The 23,810-nt window shown below is 34.4% G+C and overlaps 2 protein-coding genes across 2 annotated transcripts in view; one reads left to right on the forward strand and one right to left on the reverse strand.

Moving 5' to 3' along the window:
• The window catches only part of LOC141381148 (uncharacterized), a 587,543-nt gene that overhangs the window by 549,382 nt on the left and 14,351 nt on the right, over positions 1–23,810 (reverse strand). The gene's annotated exons all lie outside the window — the stretch shown is intronic.
• The window catches only part of sun1b (Sad1 and UNC84 domain containing 1b), a 68,955-nt gene that overhangs the window by 14,102 nt on the left and 31,043 nt on the right, over positions 1–23,810 (forward strand). Inside the window, 1 exon segment of the mRNA NM_001018135.2 lies at positions 21,019–21,240. Coding sequence (NP_001018145.2) covers positions 21,019–21,240 — 222 coding nt within the window.

Below are 23,810 nucleotides of genomic sequence, written 5' to 3' on the forward strand. Positions count from 1 at the left end.
GATATTTAAAACATTTTCTTATTAGATCCCAGTGGAATTAGTTACTTGAGATTAATGCAGTCACAAAGGGGAATCTAAAAGTGTCTCTGATCATTTTTTTAAAGTGATTTTTAATGATATATTGGTTGCATAAACGATATCTATTTTTTGTTTTACGATATATTGCATCAAAATGTTGCGATTGAACAATATAATTGTCAATTGAAGACCCTTTTATGCCACTCTTCATTATATAATGCCAGAATGACAATATAATAGCATCACAATGCAAGTACACTCTTCCAAACAACACAATGTTTTATTCTAAAGAATATTTTATTTAAATATAATGATTTTAACTATTTAATAATCAAGCCTTGAAATCAGAATGTGAAAACTCTTATTCTACAGAACAATAAAAAATATTAACACAAAAGTAGAAGGTTAAAATGTAACAGGCTGCGATATCTGCTACCAAATCTGTTTTCAGCTGTCAGACATGACATGAAAATATACTAGAGTACTATGGTGCTTTTTTAACCATACTGACACCGACACCTCCAATAGAGATGTTACACAATCAGATAAAATGTTGCTAGAATCGGTTTTATGTATGGGCAATATATATATATATATATATTGCATCACCAAAATTATTGAGGTCTTGTCTATGTTTTGTGCGCTAAGTTAATGTCTTGAATATTGTGACAGCCCTAGTCGCATGTAAAAATTAGTTTGTGCCGCACTTGACTATTTCTGGTTAATTGCTCAAATTTACTGGCCATAGACATATTTTTCAAAAATGAGAAAATGTTATCTTTTCGTTATAATAATAATAATAATTATTATTATTATTATTATTAGTAGTATTACTATTATTATTATTATTATTATTATTATTATTATTATTATTATTATTATATAAATGATAATGTAAGTTTGCTGATTTAAAACAAAAACTAAACTAAATATTTGTTTACACTAAAAGCTAAAATAATTGTTTATGTATATTATTTATATATATATATATATATATATATATATATATATATATATATATATATATATATATATATATTTGTCTTATTGAAAGTGGAATTATTAGATTTTTTATTAAAACATATCATATTTATGTGTATTCTGTCCTTGTTACAAAGCAGCTATATTAGTGTACATTTTATGTTTTCATAGTGCAGTTGTTTACGTAAAAACATCTCATTTGTTTGATTATATTCAATAATTAATTTGTTTTAAATGGATATTTATGCTTTTTTTGTCCTATTTTATCATATTTTATTATTATTTAAGTAAAAAAAATGGAATAATGAAAGTACATAATTAGCAGTTACAATAAAATAAGAAAATTATAAATTATATACAGTCAAAAATTATTATTAAAGTAGATTTAAAGTAGAACTATTTGCTCATTTTTATTATTGTTTGTTTTAATAAAAGTCAATATTTATTTATGCTTGATTTGTCCTTTGTGACAATGACACTATTTGCTGATTGTACATATTTTTAATTATTAAAAGTTTTGTTTGTTTATATTCTGTGTTTTGACAATGCAACTAATTCCTCATGTGACAATGCTGCTATTTCCAGATTTTTTTTCCTTGATTATTTGTGTGAACAGTGGTGCTCATTGAGTCCTCCAAACATTGTGACCCATTGTGTTTTTCTCCTCACATTTAAGTTGGATTTCTGGTAACACTTTACAAGAAGGTTGTATTAATCAGTGTTAATTAATGCATTTGCTAACATGAACAATACATTTATCTCAGCATTTGTTCATGTTGGTTAAAGAAAATACAGTTGTTGATTATTAGTTCACGGTGCATTAGCTAATGTTTAAAGAGCTTGAATTTGGATGTTAAAAATGTTAATTATAAGCCATGAAGATCAGTCGATTTATCAGCGGATCTCTCCTATAATCAGCTCATAAACAGACCAGCTAATCTTCACAGCTTTAAAACACTCCAGTGTCCGTGTATCTGTGGTTATATTCAGTAAGCAGTGGTGAGTTCGGTGAATTGATGACCTTCACGGCCAATTAAAATCAGTTCTGTTGAGCATGTGAACACACTGCTGTTTTGGAACGCACTGAAATGTTAGTGGCAAATGGATGTTTTTAAAATTTCAGTACCGAAATCCAGTATAATGACAAAAGTATTTACTACTTAAAACATTTATTAAATAACAGCTTGTACAGTATAACTGGTGAACAGTAAAAGCAGCAGTTCTCCATCATTTTTGAGCGTTATTTGCATTTGAATTCAAATTAGATTCATTATTTTACATTTAAATTATAAATGCAACAGTCACCAAATGACGGAAGTACAAGAAAACCCTATTTTCATTATAAAGCTTGTCATTTTGGTGATCAGGATGGAGCTCTGGGGATTTGGTCTAATGTTTGGCAACATTATAGAAGAGGTGCATTTTGGGAAGAATCCTCCATGGAGGAAATGTGTTTGAATTTTCTGATGGTGTGTGTGTTTTACTGCAGTGTCTCGCTAAGCAGCTGCTGAAGTATTAGACAGCTGTACGATAATGCGCGTGTGTGTGTGTGTGTGTGTGTGTGTGTGTGTGTGTGTGTGTGTGTGTGTGTGTGTGTGTGTGTGTGTGTGTGTGTGTGTGTGTGTGTGTGTGTGTGTGTGTGTGTGTGTGTGTGTGTGTGCGCGCTGAATGCACTGAAGTTACTTAATGGTGTTTTTGTTCTGCATTAGCTGAGCTGTTATAGAGGAAGTGAATAACCACAGTGCTTTTTCCATCTGATAGTACTTTTCCCTTTTTTTTCTTTCTTGGAGCTAATAAAGGCCATCCATGAAATGTATTTTTCCTTAAAGTTCAATCTATTTTTAGAAATTGAATTATTTATATTGGTGAGACGAGTTGGTTTTCGCGCAACAATAAATGAAATACATAGTGTTATAGGGGTGTAATGATATATACTCTATGTACATTGATACTGATAATATTATTATCTTGATATTGTATGCTGTAAAAAAAGGTTAATATTATTATTGATAAGGCTGCATGATTCTGGCTAAATCGCTTTTAATCAAGATCATGATTTTCTCACGTTTCTGTAGATGTAAAATAAAGGTTAATATGAGTAGGCTTAAATTATAGTTATTCTCAAACATATGGTGAAACATGAATAATATTAGGCCTATGTGTAGGTCTGCTGTTGGTTAAAATCCAAAACTTTGTATAGACCTGGAATGTGGACTTGAACAGACTTTAAATATGTCCTGGTTTTTAATTGGCAGTGAAGTGATGCATCAGAATACAACTATTTTATAGGTGAAATATTATGTTTGAGATATATTCCTGTCATTTGTCGTTGACAACATTATTAGACCATTTGTTTTCACTGGTAAAATCAGACATTTGTCATTATCCGATTCCCTCGTGCATTATTTTCAACATTATATAAGCTAGAGTAGTTATTCTGTTAAACATTCTCATGCACAACACTTTTTTTGTTCGCTATGAAAGAAAAAACTTATCAAATACTTGACGCAATCATAACTCTAAAATGCGATGTGATCATTTAAATCTGTGTGCTTTCGGTTTCACTTTCACTGCTGAGTGCAGGTCATGTCATGGCTGCCATCACTGAGAAAAAAAAAAAGCATGCATGCTAATCATACTTCATGCACGACCACCAAACGATCGCTCTGTTATTTGCAACTTTATTAACTGTTATTCACAGCCTATGCAGGTTCTGTTCACTGAAGAACTTTAAGTACTATATCACAAGTAGACATCATTGGCGGGCACACACATGTCCTCTCAGTAGTAAACAAATAGTGTGTCAGCTCGTGCGTGATTTTGCGGCTTCGAATATGTCAGTACATTAAGGCAGAAATTACATTTTGGGGTGAATTATATCTTCTAAATACAGTATCTGAAACGTTTAACACCATTTGGAGGCGTCCATGTTGCTGAGAAACGTATATACAACAGTGTGAAGACTTGTGCGACATTTAAGCTTCTCTCCCCAACCTTAAAAATGGAATTGGCTGAGTCGTTGAAAAGCCGAATTAAGATCGTGTGTAGGATCGAATCGAGATCGTGATCTTTTTCCGATTAATCGCGCAGCACTAATTATTAATGTTATTTTTCAGACACATTGTTATTTCAGACCTATTGAATTACCATTCTGTATCAAATTTGCTATATAAATTGCCTTGCCTTGAATAAAAAAACTATAATATTATTACAATATGTAGGCCTACTTACTGCTGGTTAAAATGCTGACATTTTTTCTCCACAGCGTCCATCATGGTTCAGCTGTGATAACCGTGGCTGTTCACTGCTCGGTGAACAGCGCTGACCTTTACAGCCAATCACTGCCATTTCAGTTGAGTGAGTGAACACAATGACCAATCAAAGGTGTTTAAAAACTCGCTCAATAGCACTTAAAAAACAAGCGGGATTAATATTTACATTAATTTATTTGCTATAAAGGCTCATGTTCTCTTCTGTGCATGTACTTGAGTGTTGTTTGAGGCATTCAAAAATTGATAAAATATAAATAAATTGTGTAAAATTTAAAGGTATGTAACCAAACCATGAGACCAGTGAAGGGCCACACTTCTGCTTAACAGTTGCTGAAAATATTGAATGATCAGTATCCCATATTGAAGTGAAGGAAGTGTTTGAGGTGATTGGGCGAGTGATTGGTCAAGAGGCTAAGAAGTGGATCCTGAAGTGCCTGTTGAATGTAGATCAGGAGTCGATATTAAAGTCAGTCAGGCTCAGCCTGTAGTGTTTCTCCGAAGTAAAACTTTCAGTCTGAGCCAAGAGCGTCTTAATCTTAAGCGTGAACTCTAATCTGATTTCCTCCTGTGTTTGTCTCATTGTCTTTGTGTGTGTGTGTGGATGATGGTTTCAAGGGGGCTGTTTGACCTTTGAATGTCTGCTGTGTGCACTAAAAAGTGTGCTAATTGAGTAATTGGCATACTAATACCATGTTCTAACTAGGCGTGCAGCAGTAAACATCACAGTAAATCTCTGCTGGGTTAAGGAGCGCTGATGCTTTTGTCCGTATACAATGTCATGGCAGACAATTTCAGAAAGCTTTTGTTCTGCAAGTTTCTTTTTGATTTTAGTCTTATTCACATGAGTTTTGTTAGTATTTTTTAAAATGATGGACAGATAAAGTGCTCTACTGGTCAGTTATTTTTATTAAATTATAGCAAGAATCTTTCATATGAGACGTTAAACTGAGGTCCTGACTCTCTGTAGTTGTTAAAAAATCCCAGGATGTCCTTCGAAAAGAGTAGGGGTTTAACCCCGGCATCCTGGCCAATTCTGCCTACTGGCCTCTGTCCATCATGGCCACCTAACCATCCCCATATCATAATTGGCTTCATCACTCTGTCTCCTTTCCACCAATCAGCGGGTGTGTAGTGTGCGTTTTGGCGCAAAATGGCTGCCGTCGCATCATCCAGGTGGATGCTGCGTACTGTTTATAGACGAGGAGATTCCCCTCTATGTGTAAAGCGCTTTGAGTATTTTGTAGGTTTTTTTTGAAAATGAAGAAATAATAACACTTAATAGAAAATACTAGGGGTGTAACGATTTATCGTTGTACGATTTATTGCGATGCAAAAATGTCACTATATACATCGTGGCGTTATGACGATTTGATTACGATATGACGTCCGTTTTCTCTTATTAGTTGAGCTGTTTACACGTGAGCTACGTTCCACCTGCTGTCGCACGTGAGTTCAGATTGCAGCAGCAGTAATGTTAGCAGACCAAAATGAGTGGAGTTGAAATAAAGCATGGCCCATCCTCTCAAAATCAGACTGTCTGGCAACATTTCAGTTGTACAGTCATTGCTTTAGACTCGTCCGCTTTTTGACACGCATACTGGGTCAAACATCCTAACTTTTAAAGTCTTCACAGTGATTTACATACTTTGCACAGCGACATGGATACCTTCTAATGGTGTTGAAAGAGTCACATACTGTATTTATAAGGTACAATTCACCCTTAAATATCATTCTGTCTTCATATAATGATGTATTGGCGGCCGCAAAATCACACATGAGGTGAGCTGTTACTACAGAGTAACAGAGCGTGCGCGTCTGCTTCAGTGAACAGAACCTGCAGGTTGTGACTAACAGGTAATAAAGTAGTAAACAACATTCAGTTTGTGGAACAGAGTGATCGTTCAGGAGCCGCGTGGGAAGTATGAACAGCAGTGGAAATGAAACCGAAAGCGTGCACATTATTTAAACAATCATATCGCATTTTAGAGTTATGATTACGACGAGCATTAACCCTTTTGAGTACAGAGGTACATGAAAATGCACGTGAACATGAATTTACTTGATAGCGCCGACATCAGCAACGCCGAAGAAATATTAAACCTGCCTAAACTGCTGAAAAGAGCCACGACTGTCCTGTGTAATGAAAAGACGGCCACCCTGTCACTCATCATGTCCAACACGAAGACAGCCATCCATAAAAACCTCTCAGACAGATACACATAAGTTCAGGATTATTTTATAGAACTGCTGATTACCTGGAAATGTAGATTGCACACACAAAAAACGCAAGTGACCAAGCAAAGCCTTAAGCTCTTACTGTTAAATTCAATTGAATTGAATCATTTCAATAATATTTTATAAGAAGTTTTTAAATTGTTTTATTTTCCAGAGACAGTCCTGTTTAATTTATAAAAGTTAATAAAGCTTGACTTTTTTGCATTTTAAATTGCAATTTCCCCCCAAACTTATGCAGCCTTAGGGCTCATTCACACAAAATGTGTCTTTGCTCTTATAAAAAAAAGTTAGTTGCGCTGCTGGTCTGAGCCACATAGTGCCTCCTCCGCCATGATATAATGGTTAAATAAAACCGTTGTCATGCCAACTTCCTACTGTAAACAGAAGCTCACAACTGTTATCCTGTCTCTGAGCTCTTCTGATTGATCCACTGCTTTTGGACCTGACAGTGATGAGCTGAAAGTTGAAGATCTTTCAATTTGACACGCCATCTAAAAACAAGCGTAGCGTGTTTACATTTAAAAGCATTTGAAAAGTAGCACATCACAATGGAAAAGCACATTTTATGTGAATGAACTCTTTGTCCATTGTTTATTTTGTTAGTTTATTTTTGATTAAACAAAAGTACACTTGTTTAAGTGTCGTCGGTAGTCATCATCCCACTCTATAATTGCGTTGTTTGTTTTTTACAACCGTCTTTGGTTAAACCAAACTCTCTAGGTTATCTTAACCCAACATTTATTTTATCCAATATTTAACCGTCAGCAATTTGCCAACTGATTTGTTTTTGACTCAGCATTTAAAGAATAAAACATGTTCTCCTTGATTAGAGACATTTTCCCCCTCAAGTCATTAATAAACCAACTACAAAGAACTATGTTATGAAATTGGACAAGACGTGATGTTGGAGGAGTGGATATGAGATGAGTGATGTCATACTGCTGGAGGTTTAGCTGGCACTGCTGCACACTCCAGATAAAGTGTAATTCTCTGAAGTTTAAGGGGTGTGTTGTACTCCAGCTAATCTGATATGGCTCAGATCCAGTAGGTGTTTCTCACAGGAAGACACAGCCTTTAAGGGATTGTTATTTTCAGATGTTTGCGCTGTGTTCCTTATTTCCGTTTCTCGGCGTGTTCCCTGCTGTGTTGTGTTCTGGACGCTGTGCTGTTTATGCTTGACTTGTGGCCAGCTCAGATGTTGATAGTAGTGTTCTGGTCAGCAAGTGATAATTAATGCTCTGATTGATTAATAAATCAGTCCCTGTCTACTGCGAAGGAGTGATATGAGGATTTATTTGGCCAGTTATTTTGACCTTTTTGATGATAATAGTAGGGTGTCTGACTCTTTAAAAAATGTACAATGCACATCAGAAATGGAGGTTTATGTCCTGTTAAGGCTTGGACCAGTATCAGATTCTGACGGTATGATAAACTTGGATAAAATATCACGGTTTTGTGATTACTGCTCCAAAATATAAGTTAAATATATTGATCACGATATATTTTATTTCAGGAAACATTTAAAACATTTTGGATCAGTAGCTTTTGATGTAGAGGTTGCTGTTCTGCTGAATACACTGTTGGTCTAAAGAATAAAATGAAAAACGTAAAATAAAAAACAACAACTTAGATATACCTCAGGAATGGTATTACAGAAATATTTGTCGGTTTTAAAAGCTTGACTTTTCCAAACCGCGGATAACTTTGAAACCAGTTATCGTCCTATGCCTAGTCCTGATTGCGTAAATATATATATATATATTTTTTTATTCATAGATTGTGCGATTTTCTTTTTTTTTTTTACTAAGTGTTGATTTTTATTCTCTTGAACACATAGGTTGGAAATGGTGCTTTAGTTGGATGTGATATGTGCAAGTAAATTCACAACTTTTAATAGAAATATAGCTTTTTATACTCATTTTATTTTTTAATAAGATTTAGTAGTTGATGTATAAGGACCTGCAGAAAATCAACTAAATGGTTCAGTTTAAGATTTAAGTATATGGCTTACTTTAATGTTTAGGATAATACTGTCTTTAATTAGATTTAAAAAAAACAAAAAGACAAATTCTTGTTTGATGACTTGCCCTCAGGCCATCCAAACAGTATAGCTGACTTTCTTTTTCCTTCAGTGTTAAAGAAGATTTTTAGCTGAAATTTTGGTCATTCATGAAATGCTAGTCAATGGTAATCACCACTATGAAAGTAAATCAGTAGTTTTAGCACTGGGTCTCACCTTTCCTTGTTCATTAGGCCATTTAAAAGAATATTACTGATTACAAAAATGATTGCTCTTAACTAGTTTTTGTTGATACAAAAGATATGTTTTCCATATTAAAATCCTTTTTTGTGTGTGCAAAATTTCTATTTTAGAAACTGTTTCTAATAGGGCTGCACGGTATTGGGAAAATCTAACATTTTATTATACTGCGATATATATTCCGATATGAATGCAATTTCACCAGATGACTTGAATATCTCTGTTTGGAAATAATTTAGAATGTTTTATCATTTTCCGAGTCCAACAGTATAATTAAATAATAATAAAGAAAATCAATAAATTTTATCTTTATTAAATTTACAAATGGTACAATTTCTTATGTCTGATTGTTTATAAAGACCTCATGCAGTCACAGGCTTAAAAAACAGATGCAAATGATTAATTATAATATAAACTTGACATTGCATATCCTGAGATGTGACTATTGTGAATAACCACATTGCAATATCGATTCTGAAACCATATATTGTGCAGCCGTAGTTTCTAACAACATAGCTAAACAACAGCATAAACTATTATAACAATGATCACCTCAAGTGCCGATTATGGGCTTTATTCAGTAATCAATGTGACAAGAATACCATGTTGAACACTATGCTAAAAGTGGCAGCAGATAGTTTATAGTCATGGTTTGGACCATTTTTCAGATCAACCAAAAAGGGGAGTTAGTTCTGTAAGAAACTTTTGATTTTTACAAACAGAACATGTTAGACCTGTAATTTAATAAAAAATAAAATGAAGAAGTAATCAGCTGAATAAAAATAAATAGAATATTCAGTACTGCTGCTGAGAATGCTAAATCTATAATTCTAGCATTATTGTTTTGTACAACACATTTATTTTTAGTCTCATTTTTAGTAAATGATTCAATTACCCATTCATTATACTTCATGTTTCAATGCTAAATGTATACATTTTGAAGAATTATTCAGGGTCATATTTTTGATGGCTGGTTGTCTGGTTGTTTTTGTGGTTAAATAATCTTAATTGCTGCCTACAACTTTCATTTTTGAAGTTAAATCCATCACTGAAAAAAGTGTTGCATGCAAAACTATTGCAAACAATTTATTTGTGTTGAATTTAAGCAAACAAATTAAATGTAATAATGTTCAACTTAATTAGTTTGTTTAAACTTAGCCTAAGTAAATTGTTTACAACCACTTAACGTAAAAAGATTAAGTAAATCTAAGGAATCATCTTTGAATAATTTTTTTCAGTGTATAATAGTGATTTTTTTTTTTACCATAAACATCAGTGGTTATATCTAAACTATAAACTATACACTGTTATTTGACTGTTTGTAGCTTCATAATTAACTCTTTCTTGATTATTGTGTTTTTCAAACACAGATTTGAATGCAGCGATTCGAAGGAATAATACACAAATGCAAATCACCATCATTTATAATTTATCTTGCGTGGGTGTTAAGATCTCAATCTTTCAATAATTAATCATGCAGCTTACACTGAATGCATTGATGCAGGCTAAACAAGTAGTGACAAAAAAACACCTTTAATAACCTAAGAAACCCACCACATCCCGAATAACCTTCCACAACTTCTTCCGTCATTATTATAGTTAACAGGAAGGCATAAATGCTTTCGTACGTGTGATTTGAATGACATGAGAGGCGATCTTTCTGTGATGGTTACTGTTACGACTTCCTGATGCCTCCTATAAGTCGCTCGAGAGGCAGTGAGGGTCCTTTTAATTTGTGACGCGCTGGTGGCTTTAGACAGACACACTGAGCCCAAGATGTTATAAGGAAAACTTTATGTAAACTTGAAGCATGACAAACAATACAATTTGTGAGTTGAATACCTGTTTTGTATTGTGCCGATTATTGCGTTGGTGTGATGGTTGTTGCGTGTGCCGTTGCGATGCCGTTTTGCATTGCTGTTTTGCGTGGCTGTTTGCGTGGCTATTTTGCGGTCAACAAAAAATACGGCTACCCCACTCTCGTTCTCTCCTCCTAACACCTGTGTGATTGTGCACGCGCTTTATATGTTCTTTATATGTTGTGACCAAAACCTAAAATGTCACTGTGAAACCCAAACTAATCAGTATAAAAATAAACATTATAATTAAATGAAAAGTAATATGGCTCCTATAGTTACAAATAAAGGATTCATCTACAAATTTAAAAAAAAAAGTTTTAATCCATGGGTCACGTGTATTCTGAACCATGGAGTGTGATCCATACCAATCACAGATCAACTGTAATTGGTTACACCTCTACTAGCACACATACAGTTTGAGCATAAATATTAGAACCATGATTCAGTGCAAACTAATACATATCAAGCACTCAGCCTGTGCTTTTAATAATGCTAAAGCAGTTTAGTATTGGTTTAATAGTTTATAAACCTGTCTTTTTCTTTAGTTCAGTGCTTCTGAATGGCTCTGGTATTTATACATTTCTGTTGTGTTGCGTCAGGTGCGGGAAGATAAACTGCTTGTTGCTGGAATCTTGTCGTGTCACGTGTTGTTAGGATACTGTGTTAATTAACATCAAATTTGAATCTCTGGAAGACCAGTCTCATCTGACTGTTGTAATGCTCTCCAGCTTCAGGTTGAGACCTTAATTGGCTCTGGTTGACATGGATGGGTTAAATCTGCTTATTTGTGCAGACAGACAGACAGACAGACAGACAGACAGACAGACAGACAGAGAGAGAGAGAGAGAGAGAGAGAGAGACTTTAGATTTTTAATGCTATTTATTTTACATTATATACAATTTAAAAAACAATATATTTCATAAAACCATTAAAAAAAAAAAAGTCTTATTCCCAATCAAAAAAAATATTGTTGTCTTCCACAAATACAAAACCCTTGCCAATGCACCATTTTCTTTCAAAACTCAATTCATCATTGTTCATTCGATAATATTCATGTTCTAAACGAATTCTTGATTCTACAAAAGCTTTAAACAAAATAATTACATTAACCTTCTGATCTTCTAAGTCAGCTCTGTATGCCTTCCAGATAGCTAATTTTGCCTGGCCGATTAGAAAGTTAGAAAAAGTACAAATCTCTCTTTTTTTAAAAGAGTACTTGTGACCATAAATAAACATAGTATTTGTAAAATTAAGTCCTAACCTGCTAAAAATCCTCTTAAACATATTAGAGAGAGAGAGAGAGAGAGAGAGAGAGAGAGAGAGAGAGATGGGCAATAGTGTACAAGACAACAGAGGTTTTAGCATCTGATTTTTGCTTTATGGTTTAAGAATTGGTGTATTAATTTATAGTATATTTATGAGCTACATGCTCACAAATGCCCCCATAAAGTTGTAATTATGAGTGGGAAACTGAAAGGCACGGTTCACCAAGCAATGACCAGTTCCTCCTCATTTACTCGTACTCTATTGTTTTTGAATTTTACGAGTTTGTTACTTATGAAGGTATTCTTGAAGAATGTTGGAATCCAAGAGGAACAAAAAAATATGGAAGTCAATTGGCTGCTGATTTCCACCATTCTTCAGAATATCTTGTCTGGTGTTCAGCCAAAGACGATAGAATACAAAAGACATGTCACTCGTATATTTTTGAATAGGGAAAAGTGTAACTGTCAATATGGGGAGCGAAGCACCACCTTCTAGTACAGGAGCCAATCAGCGATTGCTATATGGCGAATAAAGCCTGCCTTCTAGTACAAGAGCCAATCAGCGATTGCTATAGAATGACAATTCTCCTGGGGAGGGGCTCGGACAAGATGTAAGCTCGTGCAGATTTTGTGTGATACAAACATTTAGAAATGAAACTAAAGAGACAGTTGTTTAATAGTATTGGTTATTCGTAATATGAAATGCATTCATAAGTTTGGAAAGTAGCTTTGGAAAATTTGATGTTTCCCCATTTGAACAGAATGCCCGAGCATACTGCCCGAGAGGTGTTTTAAAGATAGCCGACGAGTGAAATGACTTGCCTTAAAGGGACTTTGGTTCAGCACAAGAATGAAACTCAAACAGGTTTGGAACAAATGGAGGATGAATAAATGCTGAAAATTTTTATTTATTTATCTCTGAATTGGCAAGTGTCTTTCAGAAATCATCAGATGCAATAAACAAAAAAACAAAAAAAAAAAAAAAATATATATATATATATATATATATGTATATATGTGTGTGTGTGTGTGTGTATGTATATGTATATGTATATATATATATATATATATATATATATATATACATACATATACATACACACACACACACACACATATATACATATATACATATATATATATATATATATATATATATATATATGTATATATGTATATATGTGTGTGTGTGTATGTATATGTATATATATATGTATATATGTATGTATATATATATATATATATATATATATATATATATATATATATATATATATATATATATATATATATATATATATATATATATATATATATTGGCATTTACAATAAAACTGATTTGCATTCACAAAGTATTTTAGTAGGGCTGTATGATATTGGAAAAATCTTATACTGCAGTGATTAATTTTTCTGCAATTTAAAAAAAACTGCGATGTGAACAGTTTCTCAAGATGAATTAAATGGCTGTATTTGATGGTTTTCTCTGGAGTCTAACAGTATTCTTCAGATATTTTTGTTTCTAGTCTAAATATGAAAAATTCTTAGAACAAGTAAAAATATTGTTTTGTTTTCATCTTCAGAAGAAATGGGTCAAGTGGGTTAAGATAATCTGTCAGTGGAGCAAAATAATCTTGTTTTCGCCTTCAAATGTAGATATTTTATCTATATTAATTTTAAAAAGTTTTGCATAAATCATACAAATACAGTAATTACATACAATTCTGCAGCTATAGGTTATAATTCAGACTCAACTATGCAGATCTTGCAATGTAACTATTGTGGATGCACACATTGCAATATAGATGTTGAAACAATATATTGTGCAGACTTATACTATAGTGCTACAACAGACTGTAAAACAAATCAAGGTATTTTTACACAAGGAAAAAACAGTAAAAAACTAAAAATAATAATAGAATTTAAACCCACCACTGAAACGGCCAGATGTTCTTTAAAATCATTCGAGACTCTTAATTAGCTGATCAAAAACAGACCAATATCAGACCATAATATAATCATAATATTATAATAGACTATAATAATATCTAAAGTGCAACTCGTTCGATATGAACTTCTTGTTTGTTAAAAAAGATTATTACTTCCTTGTAAAGGATCTGTTGATGGTCTTCTCCAGTTTCCTGAAGACTTAATAAAGCATAAACATTAATATGAGGGTGCTTGTTATCTCACCGAAACTTTGAAACTTTCCTGTTGGGCTTGAGTGTTTAGATGCGCTTCCCGGAGGCCTGTGTAGATATTTAGCTTATTTCTGCTGTTTATGGACGCACTCTTCAGTTTGTTTAGCAGAGTGATATCCCAGAGCAGCGAATCCCACATATTTTGGCATTAAATGTTTACTTGAAGGAACCCACAGAGTTTAAGTTAATATTTTAGTGATTTAACAACATATTCAAATAGACGCAGAATGAGGGTCACCAATACTCTTTGCTTTATACAGATTTAAAGAAATGTAATGGCAAATACTGTAATGTGTATGACAAATTAGGTTATTGTTATTCTATGCTTAATATTTTATTCAAAAACAAAGGGGATTATTTGTAGGTTATTAGAATTGTTATTTCTTAAAGGCATGGTTAAAAAAACAATACCATGTGTCCTCTCTGTGATAAACAAACTTGTGATTTTGTGGTCTTTTAACGATTAATTGAGCTGACCTACATTCAAATGTACTCGGTTCATCTTTTAGTAAGCATTTCTTTTATTAAAGTTTGTCTTTAATAAACCTGTATTCATTTTGTTAACTAAAATAAGAATAAAATACTTTGCATAGTTTCCTTTTTAAAAAACTTGATTGATTTGTATTAATTAATCCATTGGAAAAACAATTTGGAGTCAGTTCAAACAGTAATGCTTTGTCTTTTATGGCTGTGGTACAGTATGGTACAATACAGTTTAGCACTGGTCACCTTTATCAGGCTTGTGTCTCCACTGCCAAAGGGTACCAGTCTTTTAGTGGACGTGGTGTACGAAGTTTCATTCCACGTCATTCTTGCTCGAAGAATTGTCAAAGCTGTACGAGTCATTCACATATCATATGAGAAGCACTTCTCACAAAACAGATGCTTTATACACATAATAAGGGTGTCACGATCCTCCAAATCCTCAATTCGATTACATTTTCGATTCTAAAGGCACGATTCGATTCGATTTTCGATTATGAATAATTAATTAATGACCAATTAATTATTCGTAGCCTACCGTTTAAACTACCTGACCTGTATGGTCTTTGTTTTACCCATAAACAAACCATACAGTAAACGAATAAAGGCAAGATACACACATAATTACCACCTGTCAATCACTTTTTCTGCGGGACTCGTGAATAGGCAGTGATCTGTGTCGTTATAATGGCGTCGGTAAAAAAAGACGCACAACCAACAGGAACCAGCCAACAGTATCTGAGGTGTTCGCTAAAATGACTAAGTAAGTACAAGTGAGTGAAAGATTGAAGCAGTCCTCTGACTGCCTGGACCTGCTGTCTCGAGCGCATGGCTGCGAGTGCGTCTGTGTCTGTGTGTATTTTCAGAGGTAGAGAGGAAGGAGGGCTGCTCAGAAATGCTACACGCCACTGTTTATGTCAAATCGTTGTCGTTCTAAAATGCCATTTAAAAACAAAGACAGTGTAAACAGGGCCTGAGTGTGTACTTTTCGCGAGCGGATTTGCAACGGGGGCGGGCGGAGGATCGCGATGCCGGTGTTGTCTATCGGACGAACCGTACGTAATACGTACATAGCAGAGCTTTCAAAACTGTGTTTTTTTTTATCAACAACACGGACGTTGTCAACATAACTCACTGGAAATCTAAAATGCTTACACACCAGCGACTTCATTAAAAGAGGAGAGGGTTTAAGCTCTGTTGACGGGTCTCCTGCTTCTGCAGTTTAACAAGCACTTCAACAAGCCTGTTTTTTCCCGCTTGGCAAGCCAAGCTGACGTGACATGGGGGCGTGGCAGCATCGACGATTCTATTTTTTGATTCAATAATCGAAACTGAGCATACATTTCGTGACACCCCTAACACAAATACTTGTGTATAAATGTTCATTGCTAACCTTTCTTTGAACAACTGCGGATCAATGATATAGTGCAAAATAGCCTACTGTAACGTCTGTGATTTTATATAAAATAGATAAATAAATAAATAAATGCAACAAATATGAACACACACAGCCCTTTACAGTCTCCGATATGTTACCAATTGCAGAAAAACTACACACAGCATACATTTAGTCCTTATTTGGCTTCAAAACCAACACACAATATAGCCCAGAGTCAGCGCAAACCTCTCATCTGGATCTTTAATCTTCAGCAGCACATGTAACCTCTGTTAGAGAGTAATTCCGTCATTCTGAGTTCATAATATTCAGAAAGGGGATAATAATAATAGTTAAACATGGCAGTTTTAGGTTGCTGAAAGAATCATTTGCTCGTTTTTTTTTTTTTTTTTTTGCGCTTCACTGTCGTGTTTGTCCACTTCTGAAAGGATCGCCTGTCAGAAGCACTTCAGTAATCATGCGCACATTATTACCATCAGCTCAATAAGTTTGTTATTTCAAATATAGTCGTGCTGCGAGTGCATGCAAGCTCTCTGGAGAAAGTGAAACCAGTCATGCTTTTAGGCGACCTCTTAAACGTCAACACGCAGATTCTTTTTGCCAACAACAAGGTTTGTTTGAGCTTGGCTCGAACATGCCTCGTTATTATATGCATACAGTATTATGATGTAATTTTTTGTGGGTTTATTTAAAAATGCCACTTTGTGTCTCATTCTCCTGGCTTGTGCAAGAACTAGTGGCATTTGTCTGTAAACCAATAGCATTCAGCTGTTTGTCTGGCTCCGCCTTTTGGTACCCTTTTGTTGTGCTAAAAAGTGGTATGATATGGTTCACTTTTTGGTACCTTTTAACTGCAGAAACGGACATAAAAACGAACTGAACCATACCGTACCACTCAGTGGAAATGGGCCATTACAAAAAGAAAGAGGAAATATTGACAATCCAACCCATTGTGCAGAGAGAAAAGAGAGTTTTGAGGTTTATTTCAGGAAATCAGTGGCATTCTGATACTTTGCTTGTGCTATATAATACACATTTCCGTAAAACAAACCCTGAACAGAAACTGGCAGTATGTCAAAGGATTGAACACACACACACTTGCCATACAGCTGAATGGGAAAGGTGCATGCCAAGCACTGAAAGCAGCATACAGAAGGTGGTTACAGCAGTGTTTCTCAACCATCGGCCACTCTCTGACTTCTGTTAGATTTTGCTGTATTTGGCTAAACCATTCTTGGGTGGCTCGCCAATAGATTAGATGACTTTAAAACATAAAATATAGCTGACCAAAGTTCTTACAGAGAGAAGACTTTATTGAAGACAATGACTAGTGCAGTTCCTCAGCATCTATGTTAACTCGTCGTCTTCAAGTACTTTCTGTGAGACACTACTTTATAACAAAAGATGTAACCTCCCCCGGAGATTACCCAAATGGTTTAGTTGGGTCACAAAACTCTTGAGTTCCTGTAGGCTTGGTTTACACCTTTTCAGACGCAGATACTTGTTTGCATATGAAACGAGCAATATAATCGATCCCTTTATATTACACAACTAGTGCTTTTGTTATAAGGTTCCAAACCTTTATGAGTTTCTTTCTGCTGTTGAACACAAAGATATTTTGAAGAATGCTAAAAACCTGTAAGCATTGACTTTCATGGTATTTGTTTTTTCTACTATAGAAGTTAATGGTTACAGGTTTTCTACATTCCTCAGAATATCTTCTTTTGTGTTTAAGAGACTACAGAAACTTATAAAGGTTTGAAACGAATAAAGCGCGAGCAATTGACCAAATTTACATTTTTGTGTGATATGTCCATTAGATATTTATAGTTGACAAAAAATATTTAAATTTATTCTATTGATAAAAATGATCCAACGTATATATATATATATATATATATATATATATATATATATATATATATATATATATATATATATATATATATATATATATATATATATATATTTTTTTTTTTTTTTTTAATGTGTATATATGTATGTGTATATATATTTGTGTATATATGTATGTGTGTGTATGTATGTGTATATATATATATGTATATATATATATATGTGTGTATATATGTATGTATATGTGTGTGTGTGTGTGTGTGTGTGTGTGTGTATATATATATATATATATATATATATATATATATATATATATATATATATATATATATATATATACACGTTGGATCATTTTTATGTATATTTTTTTTCTTTTATAAGCCACTGCTTTGCACTGTTCATTCATTCAGATCAGAGCAACCACATTCATCTTTTTTAGTCACGTTACTGGTGCAGAAGCCTTTACAGTATTTTCATTGCCGTAATTAACACAGTGATCATCTCACAAATCTTAAAGTTCTCTCGTGAACCATTCAGTACTTTGCTAATCACTTTTTTATATTATACACGTGGAAATATTAAATGTATTGTGACTCTCTTGAGGATCTTCTTAGATTATTCACTTTTGCTTTGATGAATCATCTCTTACACCATTCTTTTTTTGGAGCTTTTAACAATCGTCACTTTTAGCCAAGATTTAATGTGGTTTTTATTTCAAGACTCTGTAGTAAGCCGGACAGGTTTGTGTGTAGTTAATGACATCTTCTCAGCTCTCTCACTCATGTTTTTCCTGAAGATATGCGACTCCTATAGAGTTGCCTTAGGCTTCTTTTGTGACCTCTGTGCAGCAACACCCAGTTTTACTGGCCCGGGCGAATTTGGGCAGGTGCATAACTCACTTTTGTCATCTGTAATTATAGCCTGAGAGCTGTAAAGTATATTCGATGCTTTGAGAAGTTTGTAATGTTCCTTCTTTTTTTGGATATGCTCCATGTCGAAGTTCAGATTTAAAATGTGGTTATTTTTATTTATTTCCTTTTTTTCTTAACTGCCTCTCAGAGTCTAGGAATAGAGCAACTGTAATCTACCGGGTCCGGTTGTATAAATATATTTTGTGTTGTTTGTTGCATTATTATGAGTAATTATTCGCTCTGGCAGTGGTTCCCAAAATGGGGGTCGTGAGACAATGAGGGGAGGTCGCTTATTGATTGAAAAAAATATCATACATGTTATTAAACTATTAGAATTACTATATTTTATCCTTAACCTACAGAAGATACAAATAGTATTTGATGGTTACATAAAAAACAACATGCAAATAAAAAGCCATCAGCCTTCAGTTCATCATCAATTGTAATGTGACCCCCTGGGGTTATTTCGCTAGGTTAATGACACTGCAATAGTGTTAGTTGCAGCGGCACAATGTTTAATGTTTAACTTTGACACCACTACTGCACTCACGTAAATTAAAAAATAAAGGCCACGACTGATCAAAGAGGATGATTTCCAAGTGGCTGCCTCCAAAATTAAGCCAAGAATAGTCTTGGGCTGTATACATTGTGCCCATTATTCTCATTAGTTGAGGTTAATATTAAATTAAACAAATAAATAAAGGCTATGTAAAATGTAATGGTTGTTAGACTGTTGCACTTTTTTGTGTTGTCAATAAGCTTGTTTATATAATTCCTATTTGTGTGTGCCCAATGTTTGAATGTTTATAACCACTGCCGAGGATAGCGGGGGTTGCGAGGCATTGGAATTGTTATTTTACGGTTGTGAGCTGAAAAAGTTTGATTTGCAGAGTGTATCTTTCTATTTAAATACATTTTTTAAAATGTTTTAGAAGTTCGTTTTGAGTATGAGTGTGTGTGTGAATGTGTGTTTGTGGATGTTTCCCAGAGATGGGTTGCGGCTGGAAGGGCATCCGCTGCGTAAAAACTTGCTGGATAAGTTGGCGGTTCATTCCGCTGTGGCGACCCCGGATTAAGGGATTAAGCCGACAAGAAAATGAATGAATGAAGTTCGTTTTGAAAACAAATATTTTTATTATCAATTTCTCAGTGAACATGGGTAATATAGTTTGGTGCATTTAAACAAAACTGATTAATTAAACAGATGAACTTATTAAAATAATATTTTCGTCATCTTTAGAAATAGAAAGATAATACATTTAAAGTCATACAAAATATTGGAAAAAAATATTAGAAACTACAAAATTTCAACACAATTTTGTATCTCTTAAACTCCACTATATTTACTGTCACTTCTTAACATTCAGGAAACGCGTTGAAATCTGCGCTCAGTTTTATTAATCTTTGCATACCCAAAGTACGCACTTGTTTTGGTCGCTACTGTTTTGAGTTTTCTGCCGCTGATGCTTGGAATCATCTGCAGCAGACTCTAAAGCTCAACACTTTCATTCCACTATCATCTTTTAAAATTCAATCCAGTCAATAGTACAAGATCACTGTGCTTGTTTTTTCTTTTTCCTTGTTTTTCTTTATTATTATCTGCATTTGTGAAATTGTTATTTTATTATGTCCCTGCTGCTGTTCTTCAGCAACCCTCTGCCCTTCCTTATTGTAAATGAATATTAGCTGTTTTAGTCCAGCATCTACATTAGTAGGATGATGAAGATGAAACCAAAGTAGACGTTTCAGCAAGACAATGATCCAAAACACTGACAGAGAATCTCTGAGATGCTTTCAGAGAAACTAAATCAAGCTGTGGAATGGCCCAGCCAATCACCTGACTTGAATCCAGTAGAAAATGCATATTAAAACTCAGATTTGATAGATGAGACCCACAGAACCATCAAAATCTTTCTACTCTGTTGAAGTCTGGGGGAAAAAAATCACACCTGAGCGATTCATATGACTTCATTCTCCACATGAGAGTCATCTTTAAGCTGCCATTACCAAAAAAAGCTTTAAAATAAAATATTTAATACATTTTAGTAGTATTGTTATTATACAGAAATATTTTTTCAAATCTTTATTTATTTATTTTTTGTTTTGTTGGCTCATTTCCATGTCAACAGCTTCTTTTAGAAATATCATTCCCAGGAAAAAAAGATGTGTTGAATACTTATTTCTGCCATTGTAATATTTAACTGAGCAATAGTAAATCATAGGTTGTCTACATATTTTTGCGTTTTCTAAATCCTAAAAGTCATTTTTTATTTTCCCATCTACAGCTCGAGTTATTCGACCGCTGCCCTTGAGTTTGAGAAGGAGCACAAGATCAATCCCGTGTACGACTCGCCCAAGATGTCTCGCCGTAGTTTGAGACTCCAGACCAGCAGTGGTTTATATGACAACAGCTTCACTGAGGTGGCAGGGAATCACAGTGTGGGCTCATACAAGAGAACCAACACCAGCACCACTACAACCACCAGCAGCAGCAGCAGCGTCAGCAGGTCAGATCAGATCTTCATCAGTTTGCCACTAGACGATAACAAACCAAGTGTGCAACATGGCTTCTTATCAGTAAACCCACAGAGGCTCATGTCAGAACATCAACATGTCTGGGACTAAAGTGTGTGTATATGTACACAGTTGATGTCAGAATTATTAGTCCAATCTCTGTTTATTGATTTTTTTCAACACATTTCTGAACGTAATAGTTTTAATAACTCATTTCTAATAACTGATTTATTTTATCTTTGCCATGATGGGAGCACATAATATTTTATAGATGTTTTTCAAGACAGTAGTATTCAGCTTAAAGTGACATTTAAAGGCTTAATGAGGTTAATTACGCAACTTATGGTAATTAAGCAAATCATAATGATGGTTTATTCTGTAGACAATTAAAAAATAATATTGCTTTAGGGGGCTAATAATATTGCCCCTAAAATGGTTCAAAAATATTTTAACTGCTTTTATTCTAGCTGAAATAAAACATAAGACTTTTTTCAGAAGAAAATGTTATAGGAATATTCTGGAAAATTTCCTTGCTCTCTTAAACATCATTTGGGAAATATTTGAATAAGAAAAAAGGATTCACTGGAGGGCTAATCATTTTGACTTCAACTGTATATACACAACATTTTATATGTAAGCGCTGAGTCGCTATTTGTAAAAGATTGATGTTAGCTTTTGAAAAATGAATGACAGTGAAGATATCGCCTTTGCTCCATATAGAAATTCCCCATAAAGGTATGTTTGAGCGATCAGCCCAACAGCACATATTTTACATGACTTGCAGCAAGTTTGTACTGCTCACCTGGCAGCACTTACTAGTTTAACTCGTGTTAAATTATATTATTATTATTATATATAAATACAATTTATGGTGCTATTATGCTTATATTGAGTCGATATTTTAAAATACATATTCTTGCTGGTTAAATTGTATTCTTGCCGCAATATCTTGTTGCAACATGGTTTTTTTTTGCAATATTGTAGATACTGTCGGGTTCATATGGGTGCTTGAAATCCTCGAAAATGCTTGCATTTTTAATGTATTGTTTTGATGTAATGAAAGGTGCTTTAAAGCTATACATACGGTTATTATAATGGGCCTTGCACAGAGCCGCCGTGTGCTCCGGTATCCCCCACAGTGCAAAGACGTGAAATAGACGGCAACTAAATTGGACATAGTGTATGAGTGTGTGTGTGTGTGTGTGTGTGAATATGAGCCTGTATGGGTGTTTCCCAGCACTGAGTTGCGGCTGTAAAGGCGTCCACTGCATAAAACGTATGCTAGAATAATTGGCGGTTCATTCCGCTGTGGCGACCCCTGATAAATAAGGAGAATGAATAAATGCCGTCTTTGCAGCTTATGATTAAAAATAATTTCCTGCAGTAACAGCATATTTTCTTTCAAACTTTGCGTACATTTAATGAATGCATCACCAATCTGCATTTTTTTTTTGTATTCCAGCGAGTTGTTCTCAGTGTCACTTGATTCATGACTGAATGAGCTGGTTTCAAACCTGAATCTGAATGAATGACTCGGTGACAATTACATGGACTTGGTCGCCACCCGCTGGCATTTTTTGTTTGTTTATTTATAGTTACATTTTTTAGTAATGTAATATTTTGATATTCAACAAAATAAGAGATCATTTAAATAAATATGAATTCAAGATAAAAGATGGCATCTGAGATGTGAGTAGATGACAATTGAGATCAAGAATCAATTTATCTTGAGAATGACAGAGATGAGTCCTGCACAGTGAACAGAAGCATTTTGACCAATTCTTCTTGCTGAATAGTGACCAGATCACTACGTGATGCTGGTGGAAGATAATGTTTCCCGACTTGCTCCTCCAAAACACCCCTAAGTGGCTCAATAATATTTAGATCTAGTGACTGTGCAGGCCATGGGATGTGTTCAACTTCACTTTTATGTTCATCAAAACACTCGGTCACTAGTCTTGCTTTGTGTATTAGTGCATTATAACCCTGAATTACAGTACCACCTTCAGGATACAGTGTTTGATGCACATGGTCCTCCAGAATGGTTGGGTAGTGCTTGGCAGTGACATACCCATCTAGCACAAGTATTGTGCCTAGAGAATGCTATGATTGCAGCTGAAACCATCACTGATCCACCCTCATGCTTCACTATGGGCATGCAACAGTCTGGGTGGTATGCCTCTTTGGGGCTTCTCCACACCATAACTCTTCCAGATGTGGGAAAGTTATGGACTCATCAACGAACAGTAGATGTTTCAGATTGTCCACAGCCCAAGATTTTTCTCTGCTGGCACCATTAAAACTGATGTTTGGCAATGGCACGAGTGACAAAAGGTTTGGCTACAGCAGCCCTGCCATGTAAATTGACCGTTGTTTTACCCAGACATTTGAAAATGTATATGTGAGAGCAGTAATCACAATACCGTGATATTTTTATCCAAGGTTATCATACCGTTAGAATCTTATAAAAGCCCATACTTAAGTCTGATTTATACTTCTGCGTCAGGTGACCGGCGTAACCCACGGCGCATGCAACGCGCGTGGCTGTGCATTTATACTTCTG

This window comes from Danio rerio, chromosome 3, assembly GCF_049306965.1.
Source record: "Danio rerio strain Tuebingen ecotype United States chromosome 3, GRCz12tu, whole genome shotgun sequence".
NCBI classification, from domain to species: Eukaryota; Metazoa; Chordata; class Actinopteri; order Cypriniformes; family Danionidae; genus Danio; species Danio rerio.